The sequence below is a fragment of the Thamnophis sirtalis genome, unplaced genomic scaffold, assembly GCF_051295495.1.
Source record: "Thamnophis sirtalis isolate CommonGarterSnake01/CBP01778 unplaced genomic scaffold, rThaSir2_p1.2 scaffold_5, whole genome shotgun sequence".
NCBI classification, from domain to species: Eukaryota; Metazoa; Chordata; class Lepidosauria; order Squamata; family Natricidae; genus Thamnophis; species Thamnophis sirtalis.
This window is the reverse complement of record NW_028261385.1, coordinates 28,694,530-28,716,507: the sequence shown is the minus strand read 5'-3', so window position 1 is coordinate 28,716,507 and position 21,978 is coordinate 28,694,530. Positions and strand designations below refer to the sequence as shown.

Sequence of the window (21,978 nt, the reverse complement as noted above, 5' to 3'; positions counted from 1 at the left end):
ACACATGCACCCCACCACTTCCACAGCCTGGTTCCAAACAGCCCAAGGCCCGGTAGCGGGTCACGGCCTAAGGGTTGGGACCCCTGCCTTAAAAGAACAGCTCTTTCAAGAGAAAATGCTGATTGCTGTGTAACTTTTCCTTTGCATAGCTGAATCAGAGAATTCATTTATAAAAAATCTAAATGGTGCAAGGGTTTACAGGCAACTTATTGACTTTTATAGTTTCTACAAACTGTTTTCCATTTTAAAGCGGAGACTAGATAGCAAACAATAAACTAGGTATTATATAAAATTTATAGAGTATACTATATCCATTTTTACTCTTGAATTCTATATAACTAATCTGGAAGCTAGTGTTCTATTTTAGATGCAAAACAAACCAATATGTTGTACACAACACAAAGCAGTCAAGATTAATTCTGAAATGAAAATTATCTTGAATAAAGGACAATTTTAGATGAGTAGATTCAGTGGAATGTTTCAAGATTCTAAGAGTTTTTATTTTGTACATGTTGGATAGATCCAGCCCACGAAATAAACTTTCTGCATCTGAATAATTTATCAAAATAATATTTATTTTCCCACAAGGATCAGAATCAATTTTGTAGGATCCAGATTCCTGGGTCTTGCAGCATCCAAATAAAGCTTTTGATTTACACCACTTCCATAAAATTTGGAACTGAAGCAAGTCTTTTCATAATTACTGTATAGAATAAACTGCTAGAGAATTACCGCTTTGTTTCAAGAAGTAGAACTGTAACAGTTCAGGAAATAGATGTTTTAGTGCACTCTTGTTGGCAGACATGCTTCTCGGTATACTGTCTGTTCACTATACCAAGTGAACACTCAAAATTTCCATTCTAAAATAAATCTGCCTCAGTGAGCAACATACTGAGTCAAGCTGCCATTTTATCCCTTACACCTGCACAGTTTTAAGACAAAACTTTGCCAAATATTACATAATCTTTTTTATTATTATTAAATGAAAAAATCATTCTCTTACATTATCACATTGCTAGTCAGAGAAATGCTGCAGTGATGAAGAAAGGCAATGTGGAAAAAAGTTCTCATTTCTACAACATCCATTTACAAAGAAATTAAAAATCAGGTTCAACACAGCTCATTAGCATAACAATCTTAGGTTCCTTCATGAGGAGTCCCCAAAGATCCTCCTTCTACTGGTGCATATCGCTACCATAAGAGTATCGTTCTCCTTTTTCAACATTTCTTAAATTGCATGAGATGCACAGTACAAATCTTCAACTCTTCACGCATCATCATCTGATGTGTCGCTGCTGCTTGTCTCGGTGTCTTCATTCTCAAGCATTGCTTTGAAAGTGCTGTTTTTCCAGGGATTGGACTTGAAGTCACAGATGAGACCATTTTTTAGAATGCAATTTTTTCTGAGGCCATTTTTTTGCAACTGGAATAGAAAACAAACAGAATTAGAACTCTTAAAATGCCAAAGGATCTTGACTTTTTGGGTTTTATACTTGTCAACAAAACATAGCTTTATATATTTTTAATAGCACAGCACACCGTTTCTGTTTTTAATTTTGAGCATCTGTGACTCTTTTGGTTGATTATTGCACAGTAAGCCAGGATTTAGGGACAATTATTTCACCTAAAAGCTGAAAATAATAATTAAAATAATTGTCTAGCGTGCAAAAAAAAAACAAAAAAACCCTTCAAGTAACAAATGATAATCACTAATCTTCTTCCAATCTTATAGGAAGAGGAAGAGTTGAAACACAAGCAACCTCAGGCTTAATGAACCAAAACTCACAAGAGTAGACGTAAGTTCTGACTGTCCCAATCAGACCAGATGGAAGAAAAATGGGAGTAGATGGTAAATGACCTATCTCAGTATAAGTAGTCCTCAACTTAAGACTACAATTAGGACTGAATTTTCTGTTGAGGTCATAAAGTGAGACATGGGACCAGACCCAATTTAATGACCATTTTACTTGGTGAATCATCATTAAATGAACAACCTATAGGTAAAAAGGCTTGGTTATGTTGGAGGACAGGCAGCTATGCAAGCTTGTTTTGAACCTGCAATGTGGCAGTAAAACGTAGATGGATTTTCATTTTCATTTCTATGTTTATCATCACAAACACAATGATGTCCATTGATATTATTTACATGTAACAGGTACTAAAGAAAGCCTAGTGGGATAGGCCAGTTAACTGCTACAAAACTTGGGGGAGGGATGAAGAATGGTAGAGTAAGAAAAAATGGAATATTAACCATCATACTGAATAGTTTGAGAGGCTCAATTACTATTTTGCATTTCAAAACAATGATTGTATTTCCTTGTAAAAGGATTGTGAACACTTAAAAAAATAATTCGCATCTTGAAAAACCATTGCACTCTTCTATTAAGACTTCTATGCATTTAGGAAGAATCCTCAGGGTACTAAAATATTGTCTATTATTGATTTGCTGTAATAGGAAACTTGTTTCTCCCTCTCTCATGGTCTGAAATTGGTTTATTTAGCAATTAACTAGAATTTATTTAAAATTAGTTATCCTGATCCATATACCAAGGCATAAGCAGAATGAGATCTAAAATCCTGGTTTCTTTCAAAGAAAGGGCAAGTCAACAACTTTCTCAGCGGGTTTTCTGCTTGCCCATAGATGCCAAAATATAACTCAGCACATGTGTAAACCCTTCCAGAATTTCACAAAGAGCATTGGAAAATTAAATAGATCAGACTTCGTTGGCTTTTGAAATCTTCAAATATCACCCCAACAATAGGATACAGAAATTACTTTAGGAAATATTAAATAGGTATCCTGATCCATACTTTGCTCTATAAAACATTTCACTCAGAACACATTTTGTGCTAATTTATCTTACCTGTTCACTAATGATCTGAAATTCTCTCATTTCATCTTCCGTTAGTGGAGCACAAGTGTCATCGTTTTCACTGTCTTCCTGCCAACCCATTTCCTTTAACAACCTTTTAAAAAAGGGAGAAGGGACAATATTTTTTATTAGATTTATATCCTGCCTTTTAGCAAGCAGCTCAAGGTTGTATGTATGTATGTATGTATGTATGTATATATGTATGTACATATACACACACACATATAGGCATAGGAAGCTAATATAGACTCCACAATGATCCTCAGACACAATTAAGATACCTGAAAGAGGGACATTTACAACATGTTTTTGCAAGACTTTTCTACTTGGAAAAAATTCTCAGAAATTCATGAACCAGTAGAAAAAATGCATCTCCCTTTTTGGCTTGATATTTTCCCCCTCATGTTAAATACAAGGTTCATAAATATTTACACTTTTATAACAATTTCACCAGGTTTTTTTCCAATGGCAGGAAACCTCTCTTACTCCTGGCTCTATTTCTACAGAGCAATCCATCTATGGAGATTCTCAGACATCCAGATTATGGTTGTCCCAAAGGTGCTTTTTCAAGAGGCTTTCTTTGGACTTTCTTTTTTCTTTTCACTTCTCATCCAAGAAACTTCTTCTGACCAGATGGTGGGGAAGGAATGGAAGGGGGAGGGATACGACATCATCTATCTCCAGTCTTCAACCCTTTCAGCAGTTTCAAGAAGGCTCCATACCCATTTGCACTACTCAGGTGACCCTGAGGACACAGATAAACCCCAACTCTCTAAAAGAATGAAAATCACCAGCTGTCTGCAAGGAATTTAAATCCTTCCATTCTCCATCATCCAGTCAGAGCTAAAGAAGCTTCTTGGATGAGATGCGAAACGTCTTCAAAGAAAAACAAAATTTAGTTGCCTCTTGAAAATGCACCTTTGGGACAGAGCAGTCCATCAGTAAATTGAACTGCACATCAGGGATTTAGTTCTTTAAAGTATTCTTATAAATTATTTTATGAATAATTACATTATGCTCAGATTCTTGCTCCTATTTTGATCATATAATTTGTTTATCTTGAATTGTTTTTTTTAATAGCAATAGCAATAGCAGTTAGACTTATATACCGCTTCATAGGGCTTTCAGCCCTCTCTAAGCGGTTTACAGAGTCAGCATATCGCCCCCACAGTCTGGGTCATTTCACCTACCTCGGAAGGCTGAGTTAACCTTGAGCCAGTGAGATTAGAACCGCTGAACTGCAGATAACAGTCAGCTGTAGTGGCCTTCAGTACTGCACCCTAACCACTGCGCCACCTCGGCTCATTAAATGAATTAACTAATTAAAATAACAATGTAAAGATAAATTATTCCACTAAATGGTCCACATATAGCTTTTTCTTCTGCTAATGAATTAAATTATTTTGATATAACCAAAATACTAACCGATGTTCTGCTTCAAGTGAACTCGAAAGGACATCAGTCTGTGGAAATGCTGAAGACTGGATCATTTGCTGAGGATTCTCATTTTCAAAATTCCTGTTTACGTCCCTCCCTTGGTGGCCATTGTTGCTGTTATGTAAATTAAATTCATCTTCATCATCATCATCATCATCATCATCATCATCATCATCCTGTTAAAGAAGTCACATATCTGAGTAAATTCCAAAAAGAAAAAAAAAAGATTTACAAACAGTAAGTTGTAGACAAGTTTATACATTTGGAAAATGCCAAAATTAGGAAAGGCTAAACTTTGTCCCCAGGAATGTGCAGATATTTGAAATGGACCTGGGAAAGTGCTTTAGACCCAACATGTGTCCTTGTTGTACCTAACAGCAGCATTTGTGGTCTTGCACAATTGCGGTTCCAGGAAAATATGTGTTGAATAAACATTAATGAATCGGACCCATACCAGGTCAAAAGCACCTTCCCACTTTACAGGTGAATGTAATTTATCTTTAAAAGAGCTTTCTGCTAAACAATCCCAATGCTGAATGTATAGCAAAGTAGTTCCTAATTGTTTTAACTGTTTTTACACACATATTCAAAAGCTTGGTTACAGGTATTCCTTGAAAAACTGCCCATTATGGTTGCATGTCGCAACCGTTGTTAAATGAAATAGCTGCACATAATGACCCCATTTCATGCTCTTGTTGTTGCAAGCGCTAAACAAACAGGAGTCATTAAATGAAGCACAGGGTGACTCGGTGGTGGGGAAGGCCCTGAGAAGTCTGCACAGGCCCATGCTTGCCTGTCTCAGTCCTCACAATGTTACCCCCATCCTAAGGCATCGTGTGCTCCGCTTCACACTGGGGTCCCTACAGTCTTTTAGCCTCCTTTCCCACCCAGCAAGCAAAGGGAGATCAGGGCAAACAGAGTGTGGAAACTCTGGCAAGGAAGGGGAAAGCAGAGCACACGGAGTTTGCAAACTCTGGCAAGGGAGAGGACATCCCATCCAAGGGACTTGCAGGACTCAAGCGTGCTTAAGGCACAGCAGTTCACAACTTACTTTTCTGTTTTTTCAGCTGCTAAGGGAAGCAACTAGGCCCCGAATGGATCAGTTTCTTACACAGTCAGCCTCCTGGCAAGCTCCTCCTATTTTGCAACAGGTTCAATTCTGGTGATACTGAAGAGTTTTTTTTTTAAAGGACCCTCTATTTTTTAAGGAGGCTCCATAAAGTGCATGAGCAAACGGAGCCTCCTTTTTTTAAAAAAAAACAAAACTCTTCAGTATCGCAAAAGTATGATGTAGGATCAGCAACATAGCAAGTGCATGTGCTAACCTATTTGCTTTTATTTTTCCATTTGTTTCTCTTTAGTTCTTTACATTTTTCATTGTTTTTTATGTACAAAATGACTCTGATCACATAAGCTTTCTCAGAAGTATGCTTATCAGCACAGAAAAAAAGACAAAACTAAGCAGTACTGCTGCTTGTTTTCCCCAACCCTTATGAATACACATAATGTGCTGTCAAAAATATACCTTAAGAAATTCAAGGGTTGCTGAGCTAAAGGCTAGATTAACTGATTTAGTAAAAATCACATATATGCTGCTAAATTAACATGCCCATTATTATAGTACGTATGTTGTTTAACATGTTACGCATGTTATTTATTCAGAAGTCTCACCAAGTTCAACTTGGGCTCACTACCACAAAGTTGTGCAAAGGACTTGTAAAGTTTCGTATTAATTACTGATATTATGCACACATTATCTTTTTATTCCCTAACATTTAACTGTTTTTTTTAAAATTATAGATGTTATTATCTTTGGTTTGTATTCTGGTTTAACATTTTATTATGTAAAAAAGCAATAAATGCTTATAATGTAATAAACACTGTTAGGTGTTTGCTAAGTTCCTTAGGAATGACCGAAAAATAAGTAATGGATAAACAGGCATATTATTCCCTGCACAACTTGCTGTACCTTCTCTTGCTCAACAGAGTTTTCATCATGTTCTTCCACTGGATCCCGTTTTAACATCTTCAAAAATTCACTCTTCTTATCAGTGCGTGTTCGTGTTAATTTGGTTAAACGAGGCTGGCCAAGTTTATCAACTGGAGATAAGGAATTTGACCGATTACACTAAAAAGAAGAAGAAACGTGTGTAATGAGTGGCAAAAAAGTTCTTGCTATTGTTTCATCAACAGAATTATAGGGAGCATTGATTGTTTCAGATCTTCCATTTAATTTTTCAAAATTGTCATAGAGACATATTTTGACAAAAAAAGGTACCTCTTTCATTGACTTTTGTGATCCAATAGGCTTGGCAGTAGGTTTTAAAGCACTAAAATTTCCACTACCATATGCAGAGTCATGAGGAAATGAAGGCCCAGTTTTGTTCTCTTTTGTTTGGCTTTTCCACTGTGTGATCTAAACATATCAAAATAGTAGAATGTTTTTGTACTCAGATTGATAAACAACTTAAAGTGTCCAACAAAACTCGTCCTTTACATTTATTTTCCTTAACAACATAATATGCTGGTATCTTAAAATAGCAAAGACGAGGGAAGTCTCTATAATGAGGAAGAAATAAAAGGAAGAGCCAACAATGAATTGTAGACATCCCCGTAATGTCCAGAACTTAGTAAAATTAAGTTGATGAATACATACAATTTCATATTACAGTACTGTTACAAAGTAAGATAAAAATTGCCAGAAAAGTCCCTAAAATATCCATTTTTCAAGCTTTACTGTATTTTCCCCACTGCTTGTGAAGTATGCATGTCTTCTTACATTCACTGGATTGGCAAAAGTAGAAATGGATGATAGAAATGGCTACAGTGGATGGGCAAAAGTAGAAATGGCTTAAAGATGGTCGTCAACTTATGTCCAGCTGCCTAGCAAACATTCGATGTTACAACAGACCTTGAAAATGGAATCTATGATCCAAATTTGAAGTTACAAAATTCACTTTTTCCCCCCAGGGTCACATGACTGCATTTTGGGCACTCAGCTATTGACCCACATTTGCAGTTGACCCACAAACATGGGTCTGCGATTTTGTTCCCACAAATTGGCCTTTAGTTCCATTTTCTCACAAAAACTGCCCCATTGCGAACAGTGGGTTCACTTAACAACTATCACATTTTCTTAACAACTGACTCAAAAGATAATAAAATTGGGTCTGTCACATCATGACCTGCTTTACAACTATCAAGACTTATGAACTAAATTGTGGGCTCAATTATAGTCATAAGCCAAGGACTAATCATACAGTACCAGAGATGGAAAAGTACAGATGCCTTTGAAGCTTAGCATCACATTTACCCATTGCATGAGTGCGCAGGGAACATTTACCTGGTGAACTAAATGCATTTTGCAATATTTAAACAGGGCTTCTCTCCCTCTCCTCATCTGTTATTTTTCCATCCAGATTTATTCTAGAAAGGAAAACTTTCTAGCACAACCATTTTTTCTCTACTCCATTACCATTTGGCTCCCCTCCCCTTCTTTGCTGTTCATGCAAGTCAGAATGATTTCCACAGGTAAGAGAATGAATTCCTCTTCTCTGTAATTGAAATGACAGCTCTAGTTTAAAAAGTTGGAGAAGCTGTAGTTGTATCTGCTTTTTATTTTCAGTAAGTACGATGTTTTCAAATCTTACCTTTGCTGGTGGAATAATAGGTTTAGGAACTAAACCTTTATAGACATTCAGGCCAGTTCCATTCCCAACCAATTGTGATGAATGAATATTTCCTCCCACAGGGAATCCAGATATCTGCAAATCTTTTGTATTGCCTTTTTTAATAATCAGCATTCGTGGAGATCTAGATTTAGGATTTAGAGGGTATTCTGCAAAGACACAAAAATATATGTCATTCTAGATTATGGCTACATTTAAACCAGAAATACAGTAGTCCTCATATATAGGTAGTTCTCAACATACAATCACAATTAAGAACAAAATTTCCATTGCTAAGCAAGACAGTTAAGTCAGTTTTGCCCCATTTTACAATCTTTCCTGCCACAGCTTTTAAGTGAATCCTGCAGTTGTTAAATTAGTAAACAGTTGTTAAATGAGTCTGACTTCCCCATTTACTTTGCTTGTCAGAAGGTGATCTCATGACCCTGGGATACTGCAACAGAGGTAGTATTCAGCAGTTCTGACCAGTTCTGAATAACCGGTAGCGTAAAATTTGAGTAGTTCGGAGAACCGGTAAATATCACCTGACTGGCCCTGCCCTCATCTATTCTCTGCCCCCCCCCCCCCCCCCGAGTCCCAGCTGATCAGGAAGAAATGGGGATTTTGCAGTAAATTTCCCCTGGAGTGTGGAGGGAATGGAGATTTTACATATCCTTCCCTTGGAGTGGGGTGAGAATAGAGATTTTACAGTATCCTTCCCCTGCCATGCCCAACGAGCCACATCCATAGAACCGGTAGTAAAAACTTTGAATCCCACCACTGTACTGCAATCATATAAATACATGCCAGCTGCATAGCAACTTAATTTTGATTATGTGACCATGGGGATAGTGCAATGGTTTTAAGTGTGAAAAATGGTCATACATTACTTTTTTCAGTGCTGTTGTAACTTTGCAGTCACTAAATGAATGGTTGTAAATAGAGGACTATTTGTATACAGTTGTTGAAATGTTTTCTAGATGAGGTATTTGCATTCACTGATACTCGTGATACACTGTTTAGACTTAGACACAGTAACGCTATGTCTAAAAACACAGAACGTACTAATTCTCCTCCAATTTTGAGTCCCAACAGATCAGGAACCAAAATGATTACTCAGAAACAAGAGGAAGATCTCAACAATCTTGGAAATCGATGTGTGAAGAAACATTCAAAAGAAAAAAAAACTTAATAACGTGTTCCCCCCAAAATAAGACAGGGTCTTATTTTCTTTTGACCTCCCCGAAATAAGCACTTGACCTTATTTTCGGGGAGGTCTTACTATTTTTTGAGATGCAGGAGGCGGCGAGCATGGTCATCCCATGGCTGCTGCTGTGTTGCAATATTTTCAGGGAGGGCTTATTTTAGCACATGAGCTCAAAAGCCCGATTGGGTTTATTATCCGGGGAGGTCTTATTTTCAGGGAAACAGGGTATCCAAACCATTAATGAGAATTAGCATGGACAGCAGTCCTGCAATACAATCTGAAATCAATGCAAAATAAAATAAGGAAGAACAGAATGAACATCTAGGTGATGATGATATAATGCTGCATTTTGTTGCAAATCTCACATACTTATTTTCAGTATCTATCTTGTCTCTTAGCATGCAAATACATGAATAGGCCAAAGAAGGACAAACATATATAAGCCTAATTCTATATGAATAGCATCTATACACTAACTGATATATAGCACACTAAAAACTATTAGAAAAATCAAGATATACCAAAATTTTGGGGAGGGGGCAACTTGTAACCCACACATATAGATACTACCTTTTTTTTTAACACGAAGCCTCTAAAACATTACTGTGGAAAACCAGCAATATAAATTACCAGTTATTAAGACAAAAAAAAGTATAAGCCCCAAATAGATTTAACTTTTAAGGCAGTACTACAATCCAAAATCCCAAGTTACAAATGTTACTTCAGAGGCACTTGCTGAAAAATCAATTAATATGGTTTGTGTAATATATAATAATAATCCTAATGTTCTTACCCCAAACACCTTCCGCTAATGATTTATTCTGGTTTGGTTCCCTCTCATGTTCAGGATTCAGGGATGGCTAAAATAACAAATCAACAGCTTGATTAGTTTAAGTTCCATTAGAAACTGTCTTGTAATTGAAATATCATTTTCTAGATTGAAAGAAGCATTATCAAAGAGCTCTGAATCAGTAAGAAGCGATAATGAAATTGGTAAACTAGCCATACTAGTCGGATGGAAAGGTAATCTTAACAAGGCTATAATCTAAATGGTTTATATTGGCCTGCAAGATAAACATCAAACATGAGAACAGGATGGGTTTACCACACTGAACTTAGTAATTTAATAACATTTGGTCTAGTATCATTAGTGGTAACATGGTTACCATTGGAGAATATTTCCTTGAAAATGAGGTTGGATGACGAGACACAACTTTCAAGATTATTTTTTGGAACTCTCTTAAAATGAAGACACCTTGCGTTTAAGGAAAGGCAGCTACAGAAAGGAAAGTTGGGTGTTTCTGGACTTGCACGTTGAGTCCTGAAAGTCCTTGGGCAGGAAGAAACTTGCAGGCTTGCAAACTGTTGGCCTAATCTCCTGTTGCTTGCTGAATGGGAAGGAAGATGGAGTTGCAAGCCCCAGTTGTTTCATCCAAGCTACGTCCGCCTGAGTGAATGAGTAGCTGCAGGAACTCTGGATGGTGGGTGTTGAGCACCGTAGCATCCTTACAGTTTGGTCATAAGGGTGAATGACTACGGAGGTGCTACTGAATCTTAACTTTGAAACCAGGCTGTAAGTAGTTTTTGGGGAGTCTGTCATAAATTCAAATGGTCACTAAGTGACCTGTCATAAGTCAAGGACTACCTGTAATATCTTTCCAATATCAAAAACCAACAATAATTTCATGAAACGTTCTGAATAGTTTCCTTCTGCAAGTACCTGAATGCACTATGATAAACTTACAAAATCTTCAGCTTCAAATTGTTTGGGTTCTTCCTTGCGTGTCTTTTTCAGTGTCTCACATTCAGATGCTTTGTTTTCTTGTGATCCTTGGCTTTTTCCAGACTGAAAGCTCCTGGTGCGAGCACGTGAACTTCCATTATGATATCCTGCTCTATAGTTTGAGTTTTCTGTTCCATTTCTGCCTTGTGAACGCCAACCATTTCTTTCTTTTCTTCCTGAATGCCCTTGAATAAGATTTAAAAGATTACAATCAAAATTACATGCCGTGTTGCACAAAATTTATTATAGGAAAATGTAAATGAAACAGTTCAATTTAATAACCGATTCTACTTTACAAGTATGAAGAGTCTTTGGACAATATATATAATTTCTCCAATGACATGCAAGTTTCCAGAAAGGAGCAAGAAATAGTAAAAACATTTATACCACTCTTACTATAATAAGCATAATGTATCTAGTGGTTTTAAGGTATTGCAGAGGACTCAGAACTATGCTAACAACTATTTTTTATTCATTCTACCTATAAATTAAAAGTTATATACCATTTTTTTCAGAACCTGTATAATCCCGCTGTAATTGAAAATATCATGATTCTATGTAAATAAACACTTTGATGTCTTATTCAAAGACAAAAAATTACAAACAAACCTCCATTTGAATAGCCACAACTAGGATCCAATCCATCAGAAGAGTTATGCCGTCTACGATTAACTTCATAACGATTTTCTGTCCATGAAAAGGTGCTGGAATGTTTCTCAAAATTCAGTGATGACTAAAGATGAAAACAAACATTATTTTATGTTGTTTGTATCAGAAGCACAAATTAATCAACACATTATTATGTAAATTTGCTGAGGAGTATAATCTTGTTTTAATACCCAACTACTACACTCTAATGCAATCTTATCCTTACCGTTTAAACATTCCAGTGGTGGGTTACAGGCAGTACACCCCAGTACGGGCATACTGGAGCCTGCCCGGAGCACCAGATACCGTTCCGTTACAGTGCTCCGGAGGGCCCACCCACCCGACCGAGCTCCTTACTGGTATTTTAAGTCTTTGGCGCTTCCGCGCACATGCACGACACGTAAAGCGCCTGCGCAATGCTCCACTGAGCAGCTGAAGCATCAAGGAGGCTCACGGAGGCGCTAAGACACATGCGCGCACTGTGGACGCCATGTGGACGCAACCGGGCCCATTCCAACCGTACCGGTTGGAACAGAATCCAGAACCCACCACTGAAACATTGTCACATTAAAGAAGAAAGGTAAATTATACTATATATACTACATCCATTCAAATATTCAGAATAACAGCACTGAAAGGGACCTTGGAGATCTTCTAGTGTTATGAATATGCACACTGAAATACTGAAACCTATACAGAAAACTAACTCATTCATCACTCTTCCTAGATTTTTCTGCTTAAATCCTTTGTAGGACATTTAGATAGTCAAGGATATGAAATTATTCAAAATTTCTAAAAATGTTGATACTACATACAATCTACCTTTTCAGCACATGGTGGAGCTAGCGTTCTATTAATCGGAATACTGCAATCAAAGAAAGTTGCTAGTTTTATTGATTTATTATGCTTCAAACTGTAGATCTCCGGACTATTGTGAGGTGGGAAAAACTTGATACTTGGAATGGAAGTACCCATGTATTCTATTTTGTTAATAAAATCAAGATAGAATGTAAAAAATAAACCACATTCATAAAATTAAAAATCAAAATATAATGTAAATTGTCTTTCAACTTTATTTCCATTTTTTTCTTTTATTCCTCCATACCCAGTAAACTTTTGCAGCACTTATAAGAAATATTAACAATAAATATGAAGCATTTTTAAATTATATTTCAATTATAATAAGAATACAGTTAACCACGAAAGTGATGCTAAAAAGCCAAATTCAAAACAGTAGTTAAAATATATATTATTAAAAATTAAGAATTGAAGTTTAGTTTCCTAATTTGAAATGTATATCAAATAATAGAAAAAAAGTAAGGATAAATATTTGAAAAAACACCAAAACATTTTAATTGCAGGTTTTTATGGTGTTTTCCTGAGGGGACGTTTAAAAAAAAAATACAATGGGTAGGATTCAGTGCACAAAAATCTGGGTTAAAAATTCCTTCTTTACCCAGCTCCTTAGTACTTCCTTGAAAACCTCTTCTGGATGACTGCAACACCTACTATTGCATGGTAAACGGGAAAGGGAAAATTGCCTGCATTAGTAATTTAATAAGTAGTACAAATAACCTTTTGTGATGGTGGTGGAGTAGGAAAATTAAGCCAGGCTGGAGCAAAGTCATGCTGCGCCATTTAGGTCCAGTCTTCCAATCAGTGAAACAAGGCTTCAACACCTCATGACAATACCTGTCAAACAAATGTCATAAGTTTTTAAGTATGATATACTTTAATCCTGGGTCAATTAACAACTAAATACAACTAAATAACACCAATACATAATAGCTTTGCAAAGCCTATTTGGAAAAGAATGTTAAATGGACAACACAGAGAGATCTCATATTTTGAACCAAGAATTTTAAATGTCAACAATTTTAATGCTGTCATCAAAATTTACATTTTATCTAATTAAAAAAGATATATATTAGCATTTTAAGATGATGTTTGGATGTGAAAATGTTTCCTGTATAAACCCTTTAATCAAAACCTCCCATCTGCAAGTGAAGGAGAGAAGGACCTTACATCTTTAATTCATACTGCAGAAGGATTTTAAAAACTGGAGACAAGTTTTTTCTATACAATTATTTTCACCCCACCCAGTTAAGTCTCACCAAATAAAATGAGACATACTGTATTTTTCGGAGTATAAGACGCACCTTTTTTTCTCAAAAACAAAAAGGTTGAAAATCTGGGTGTCTTATACACCAAATACAACATTTTTTTTGCCTTCTAAAGCCCCGCCCCTTCACCAAAATGGCTGTGCATGCCCTTATGGAGGCTTTCAGAGAGCTCCTGGGGGCTGGGAAGGGCAGAAATGAGCAAAAAACTGCCCCCCACGCACCCACCCCCAGCAGCACTCTATAAGTCTCCATAAGGCTATGCATGCAATTTTTTTTGACAGAAATGGGCCTGTTTTTGCCAAAAACGGGCAGGTTTTTTGTTCATTTTTGCCCCCCCCCCTTCCCTGGGCCAGGAGCACTCTGCAAGCCCCCCCAAGGCTATTCATGCCTTTAAAAAAAAACGAGTTTTGGGGAAAACGGGCCATTTTTGGGAGGTTTGCAGAGTTCAAAAAACTTTTTTTTTCTCTTTTGGAAAGCTCTTTAACTGATTGATGAGAATTACATTGATCAAGTGCTGTACCAGCAGAAACACCTACTTATCTACTGTGTTTCTCTCTCTATTTCTCTCTCTATCCCTCTACCTACCTACCTACCTACCTACCTACCTACTACACACACTCTCTCCCTCTCCCTATCTACTGCATTTCTCTCTCTCTACTTCTCTATCCCTCTACCTACTTACCTACACACACTCTCTCCCTCCCTACCATATTTCTCTCTCTATTTCTCTCTATCCCTTTATCTACCTACATAACTACTCTCTCTCTCCCTACCTACTCTATTTCTATTTCTCTATCCCTCTACCTACCTACCTACCTACCTACCTACCTACCTACCTACCTCTCTCTCTACCTATCTCTCTCTCTCTCTCTCTCTCTCTCTCCTGGACTACTATAACACGCTCTACATGGGGCTGCCCTTGAAGAGTGTTCGAAGACTTCAGCTTGTCCAGAATGCAGCCGCGCGAGCGATTGTGGGTGCACCTCGGTACACCCACGTTACACCTATCCTCCACGAGCTGCACTGGCTGCCCATTGGTCTCCGGACACATTTCAAGGTGCTACTCGTTACTTTTAAAGCCCTACATGGTATCGGACCTGGTTACTTGAGAGACCGTCTCCTGCCAGTCACCTCCCAAAGACCTATTAGATCCCACAGACTAGCCTCCTCCAAATTCCATCTGCCGGCCAATGTTGGCTGGCGACTCCCCGGGGGAGGGCATTCTCTGTGGCTGCGCCGGCCCTCTGGAACGATCTCCCCATTGAGATCCGGACCCTTACCACCCTTCCGGCCTTCCGCAAAGCAGCTAAGACCTGGCTGTTCCAGCAGGCCTGGGGCTGTTGAACTATCCAGCCCCCTTCGAGGTTATGACTGTTGTTGTATTTTAAATTTCTGTTTTCTATTTTTATTTTTGTACCCCCTCCCCTTCTGTTTGTTAGCCGCCCTGAGTCTTTCGGGAATAGGGCGGCATACAAGTCAAATAAAACCTAAACCTATCTCTATTTCTCTCTCTTTATCCCTCTACCTACCTACACTCTTTCTCTATCTCTCTCTATTTCTCTCTCTATCCCTTTATCTACCTACCTAACTACTCACTCTCTCCCTACCTACTACTGTATTTCTCTCTCTTTCTCTCCTTGTCTATCCCTCTATCTACCTACCTACTTTTTTTTTAATTTGCCTCTACAAAACTTGGTGTGTCTTATACTCTGAAAAATACGGTACTTTGAATCATATAGAGACCACGTTATTTGCATAGCCTGTGACAAGATAGGCAGCAAATAAATTTAATAAATAAATAAAGCAAGGCTATTCACAATTAATAAAATAAATGTAAGGTAATCCTGGCGCTATAAATTGAGTGAGTAAAATACAAAAATATCCATCTTGAACTCCTGCAGAAAAGGTGAGATAATTTTTTTTTTAAAAAAATAACCAAACCACTTCCATATTTTAACAAGAAAATCATATGCCCAAAGATTTGAAATCTGTGCCCACAGATTTGAAATCAACTCAACAGTCTATCTTAACTTGGGCATAACTAAAGTTCAAAATTCTGATCACAGAAGAGATAAAAATAATGCCATACAGTAAATGAATCACTTATTTATCCTCCCCCACTCAAGTTAAAAATCAGTTCTGATTATATTTACATGTGGGTACTTTAAAAAGTATTGCAAATCCTACCCAAAACAAGTAATAAGGTATTGTTGAAGGATTCATAAAAATACATTCAAATTATCTCATCAATTATGCAGTGTATATGGACTTCAAAGCACAGGCAGGCTTATTAATATTAATATTATTTAATTATAACATTAAACTGAAGTAAATATTATATTTTTTCTTAAATCAATAACCCTAACCTTTACAGATCTAATTTAAGAAAACTAGCCCAGCAACCTTAAGAAGAGAAATATTTGTCAAGGAAAAAAGCCTTCAGTCAAACACTTTTCTAAAAAAACAGTTATCTCTTATTCTGCCCAGACTTTCATCCAGGTTTTCGGTAAGAATAGTTTCATAGGCATACACACCAAATACAAAATAGATCCAATCAGATTCACAATATTTATTCTGCAGCACATTTTCCATCACACTACTTTTCCCCCTTTTTCCTTCCCTTCTTTTTCCTTCCCTCCCTCCTTCATTCCTTTCCTTCTTTCAGCTATAGAAAACTGCCAGGATTATTTATATTACAATGCCCTCTTCTGCTTATTGAAATATACACAAGAATAATGCTGACATAAAAGAGTGGCATGAAACATCAAGCAATGATACAATACAGGTCTACTTTTATTGTTTCAGCACTTGTTCTTCATTTGACACACACCTATGGCAACCATGAAAGAGATTCCCCCTCCTCAAGAATATTTTCCAACAAAGCTGAAAAGATAGAAGGCTATTATAAAATATCGTTAAGTAATTTTAAAAGAATGAAGAGAGAAACTGCAAAGCATGGGGCTGCCCCTGAAGAGTGTCCGAAGACTACAGCTGGTCCAGAATGCAGCCGTGCGAGCGATAATGGGTGTACCTAGATACAACCATGTTACACCTATCCTCCGCGAGCTGCACTAGCTTCTCATAGGTCTCCGGACCCGCTTCAAGGTGCTAGTCGTTACTTTTAAAGCCCTACATGGTATTGGACCTGGCTACCTGAGAGACCGCCTCCTGCCATTCACCTCCCAACGACCAATAAGATCACACAGGTTGGGCCTCCTCCGGGTGCCATCGACCAGACAATGCCGGCTGGCGGCTCCCCGAGGGAGGGCCTTCTCTGTAGCTGCACCGGCCTTGTGGAACGAGCTACCCGCAGAGATCCGGACCCTCACCACTCTCCCGGCCTTCCGTAAAGCGACCAAGATCTGGCTGTTCCTGCAGGCCTGGGGCTGTTGATTAATTTCCAGCCCCACCTGATAGAATGAATGTTGTATTAATTTTTAATATTGTATTTTTAAATATTTTAAATGTTTTACTTTGTTGTGAGCCGCCCAGAGTCCCAAGGGAGTGGGCAGCATACAAATTTTATTAAAGTTCAAAGTTCAAGGATATTGGACAGACAGATAAAATTCTACTAAAGATAATGCATATAATTTGTTTCATAACCCCAGCTTGTTTACAAGCCAACCAAGCTGCAAAATGGGTATGCTTTTCTCCTTGCTCTAACAATTGGCAAAAGCATGTTATTTCTTTCAGCTCTATGCTGGCTAAACATAAACAGAAAGGCAAAACAAACTGCAACTTCTGAACTAGAAGAAAGTTGGAGGCATTTTTGTTTTTGTTTTTTCTGTGTGCTTGCCCTATTCCTTCTTTCCCTTTCTGATAGGGTCCTAAGCAAATTTCTTAGCACTTCCTAATTGGTTGACATGCCAACTCCCCAACTAGGTATATGTTGCTCCCAACCAAGAGAACACAGAATAGCTTTCTTTCCAACAATGTGCTGAATTTCTAACATTAGGTTAGGGGAAACTAATGGAATGATCTCCAAAGCTGTCAAAATACATCAATCCTATTCATAATTCCACACAAAAAGATAAGAGCCAATGTTTTGACAATCAAATTTGTTAATAATTTAGCAGTGTTCAGAAATAACCATGAAATAAATAAAAAATTGTGGCCAGTACCAAATCAGTTTTCATCTTCTCTTGCAACCTTTGTAATATATAAAAGGTGCAATGATTTGGAATTAAGTGATTTTTCTTTTCTTGCAAGGAGGGGGTGGGGGGAGTCGGCCAAGCAAACTCCCCTTCAGATTCAGTGACCTGAGCATGGTGAAAGAGAGGAATTCTCTTCAATGCCAGATCACTTCTGCTTTTCTATGTATGAACAAAAAGATGTTCTTTTCTCCATGCACAGAATGGTTTGGTTAGCACTAGGGGGAATGACTCCATCCATGAAGGGACAACTCTTAGCAAAAAAGAGGTTTCTCACAAAGCACTTTAAAAAGCTATGAAAAAAGAAAAAATGAAGCAACTGTTTACCAAGAGCAATTAACAGAAACTGCAGGAATGCTCAATGTTCATAACCACTAGCTTACGCAGATTGATATGGATTCCACATATTGAAAAAGCCAAGGAGCATTTTTTCTACAAGTAATGTTACATTTGCTTATTTTATTTTTATATATTAAAAATAAATAAATTTATATGGCTTCCCAACTCACACACAGGTCACTCTGGGTGGCTTACATCAAAAACTCACAATATAAAAATCATAATCCCCATCCCCATCGTAGCAGCAATACAATCATATTTATTAAAGAAGTCATATATGGTAAAACATTTTACATCCATTTTTTTTAAATGGCTCCCTGTAAACTATTACTTCTGAATCCAGGGTCTTCATATAAATTATCTTAGTATTTAGATAATGTGTTGGCTTCCAACTCCATTTGATGCAGTAGAATAAGATAGTAACATTGAACCTCAACTTTTTACTTTCACATAATAGTATAAACTAGCCATTTCTATCAAAAGAAATCTATCTAATCAGTAAAACCCAAAATCAAAGTTTCATTTTTCCACCTCAAGCACAAAGTCCAAAAGCTGTTTCCAAGTAGAAACAAAAATAATTGTGTTTTTTTCTTTTATCAAAGCAGTCAAGTTAGCCATTTGGAAGTCAACTCCTTATCTTTCTTTTTCCCTTCTTTTCTATACTTTTCCTTTCCTTTTTCCCTCTATTTTTCCTATTATTTGTTTTTGTTTTTTTATATTTTATATTATAAATTAATTTTAAAAATTGCATTAGATAATTATAAGAATTATCTAAATTCACATAGTAGAATTTTGTCACTCAATCTAAGCAGATTTCATCTCTGAACACCTAAGGATGCTTCTTGCAAATGCCATGTATCCTGAATAACTCAGAATAATAGACTACAAAGATAATTTAACTAAACAGAAAATATATTACATCTATATGGAGAAAATTACCTTTACAGAGAAATGTATCTCATTTCCAAAGAAGAATGTCTTTAAGTTTGATGACATACCATCACACAATTAAGAATGCTCTCATACTTTGAATTAATGCAATCCTACTATTAGTACCTTACTATTACAATACCTTACTATTATAATTACAATACCTTACTATTACAATACCTTACTATTAGTTTACAATTCCTATTATGTATAATGTTAAAAAATAGGTATTGTAATTGGGGGGGGGGAATTGGGAAGACATGAAGATGTTAACACATACAAGTTCTATATGTTTATTCATTAGGATGAGAGGCAGTTATTCATGGAACTCTGTTCTGTAAACCACATTCTAATCTTTACATGGAAGTCCATTTTTATGTTACTTTCTTTACAAACTATCTCTCAGCAGTGCTTCCAGATAAATCAAGATATTTTTTTTAAAAAAAGTAATGTATTAAATGCATGGGGAAAAACAGCTTCACTTGGAAACAAAGAGTTCCAAGTGAACAACATTGGTGCCATGAAAATGTTTTACAAAGAGATCTCCTTGTTATTATTCTGTTAGCTGGTGGAATATCTAGAAGATATCTTCTAAAAAGACTTGGAGAAAGTTATAAAAAAATTTCTCAGGTAGTGGAGAAAGGTAGTATTATCTAGTCTATCGGATAGTTAGCTTCAGAATGTTGAATTTAAATCAACATTCCCACCATTATTATCTCATATATTTCTTAAAGAGACAACCTGTTAAAAAAGAGCCAAATAATATTTTAATGTTTACAATACTGTGTGTTTGGCAAAACATATCTTATTTTCATTATTATTTTCCATTTTTTAGATAATGAAGTTTCTTCCAATATTTTTTGATATAGTTTCCTGTGACTAGCAAAAAGTTTCTGACCTTAAATATGGGAATATAAAAAACTGTATCACTGATTATGTTGCTTTAGCTTTTTTGTTATTGTCCATATTATATACCCAAGACTTTTTAAAAGCATTACGTGCATTCCATTAAACTTATCTTAACCAGGTTAAATACACCAAACTCTTTCAACCATGCACTGTAAAGCCAACTCTAGTTTCTCCCCATCTTTATTATCAATCTTGTTAATATAAATTCTCACACACTTCTGTTAAGAGTTCCTTCAAAGGACCAATATATTACATGTAAGTTGACTATATTCTATTATCTGGACCCTGTTCTAGTTGTGTTAAAACTGCAAATATACGTTCAGCTTTTGACCTACCTTGATGCCAACTGAAAAAGATTAGCATGCAGGCCAAATCTAATAAAGGGAACTAATTTCAATATGAGTAAAATTATTAAAAACCAAGCAAAGCATAATAGCAAATTGTAAACCGTTAACCGATATATTACTGTGTTTCTTTTCATCCTTGACTGAGGAAACAGATAGTTCAAGTTTCTTACAAATGCCAAATGGGGGAGGGGCTCTTCCACAAAGAAAAGTGTCACATCACAGATGCCAGCTTTCTGGGTCCCATCAATGGTATTATTTGATGAAAAGGACTCAGAGCAGAGAACACCAAGGACCCCAGAATTAATTATAAAAAAGTGAAGTACAAATAATTAAAAGATTTAGGCCAGGGGTGTCAAACTCAATTTCATTGAGGGCCGCATCAGAGTGATGTCTGACTTTCGGAGGGGGGGGTGGCAGGATAGGGGTGGCCAGCTCGACATCACTCATGTCAGGGGCACCTGTGGTGGCCAAGTGCTAAGGCAGACTTCCCCTCAGACCATTCCTATCTCATTATAATATCCTTCCTTCAGAAGCCATACAGATTCTTAACCATCTGCCTTTCATGGTGGAGATCACCTTGTTTCCAGGGACCCTGGCTGGAAGGAAACAAATGGGGCTTCCGACTTCCTGTTCGCCCTGGTTCTTCTGAGGTAAATCCTCAGGACCCTCTTCGTGTCCAAGGTGTGCCTCTTTCTCTCTAATGGGTGAGAAGGGTCCGGGCAGAAATGGGCAATATCAGCTCCTGCGAGCGATGGAAACAAGAGCACACCTTGGGTATGAAGGAGGGGTCCAACCTTAGCACTACCCTGTCCTGGTGGAACACGCAGAGATCTTCCCTGTAGACAGTGCCTGCAGTTCAGAAGTGTCAGGAACTTCAGAGAGACAGTACGTAATGGATCAAACAGAGGGCCTGTCAGAGCGTCCAACACCTTGTGTCCCAGGAAGGGTACCTGTGCACCATGTGTGGTTTAAGATTGGAGGCCCCCTTGAGGAACCACCTGATCATCGGATGGTGAGTCAGTGTCTGAGATCTTCCACCCAGGAGTACCGATGAAATGGCCAAGACCTGTCTCCTAATCGTGTTGGGAGCCAACCGTCTGTCCAGCCTCGCCTGAAGGAAGTCCAGAACTTGTGCAAGTGGCCCTGACCGGATCGAGGCCCCTAGAGATGCACCATGTTGAAAAGGCCCACCATGTAGCACCATAAATGCGCTCCGTGGAGGGTCTGCGAGCTGCCTGGATAGTCTGTATAACCCTGGGGGAGGAGAGATCTTCCCTCAGGATGCTCCACTCAAACGCCAAGCAGTCAACTGGAGCCACTGAGGGTCAGGGTGTTCCAGTGATCCCTGACTGAGGGGGATCCTCTCCTGGGGGGTTCTCCAGGGCCTGTCCACCAAGAGGAATTGGAGATGGCAAACCAAGGTCTTCGGGGCCAATGTGGGGCAATCAGTACCACCTCTGCCCCCTTCTGCAAGATTTTTTGTATGACCCTGGGAATCAGGGGTAAGGGTGGATAGGCATAGAGGAGCCCCCCGTGTCCGGTACCTGGAGTAAAACCTCGGGA

At 37.6% G+C, this 21,978-nt stretch overlaps 1 protein-coding gene across 8 annotated transcripts in view; it reads right to left on the bottom strand.

Moving 5' to 3' along the window:
* Positions 1 to 554: 554 nt before the first annotated feature.
* GPBP1 (GC-rich promoter binding protein 1) overlaps positions 555 to 21,978 on the bottom strand; it is a 38,702-nt gene continuing 17,278 nt past the window's right edge. For 6 of the 8 annotated variants that reach the window (XM_087715523.1, XM_087715526.1, XM_087715525.1 and 3 more), the window contains exons 4-13: positions 13,192 to 13,308; positions 11,578 to 11,701; positions 10,930 to 11,153; positions 9,979 to 10,045; positions 7,961 to 8,148; positions 6,589 to 6,726; positions 6,280 to 6,438; positions 4,299 to 4,486; positions 2,865 to 2,967; positions 555 to 1,423 (exon numbers count right to left, since the gene is read on the bottom strand). In XM_087715523.1, coding sequence (XP_087571649.1) covers positions 1,268 to 1,423; positions 2,865 to 2,967; positions 4,299 to 4,486; positions 6,280 to 6,438; positions 6,589 to 6,726; positions 7,961 to 8,148; positions 9,979 to 10,045; positions 10,930 to 11,153; positions 11,578 to 11,701; positions 13,192 to 13,254 — 1,410 coding nt within the window. In that variant the 5' untranslated portion in view covers positions 13,255 to 13,308 and the 3' untranslated portion in view covers positions 555 to 1,267. The remainder of the gene's footprint in view (positions 1,424 to 2,864; positions 2,968 to 4,298; positions 4,487 to 6,279; positions 6,439 to 6,588; positions 6,727 to 7,960; positions 8,149 to 9,978; positions 10,046 to 10,929; positions 11,154 to 11,577; positions 11,702 to 13,191; positions 13,309 to 21,978) is intronic. The other 2 variants (XM_014056147.2, XM_087715529.1) reach the window with 2 other exon arrangements.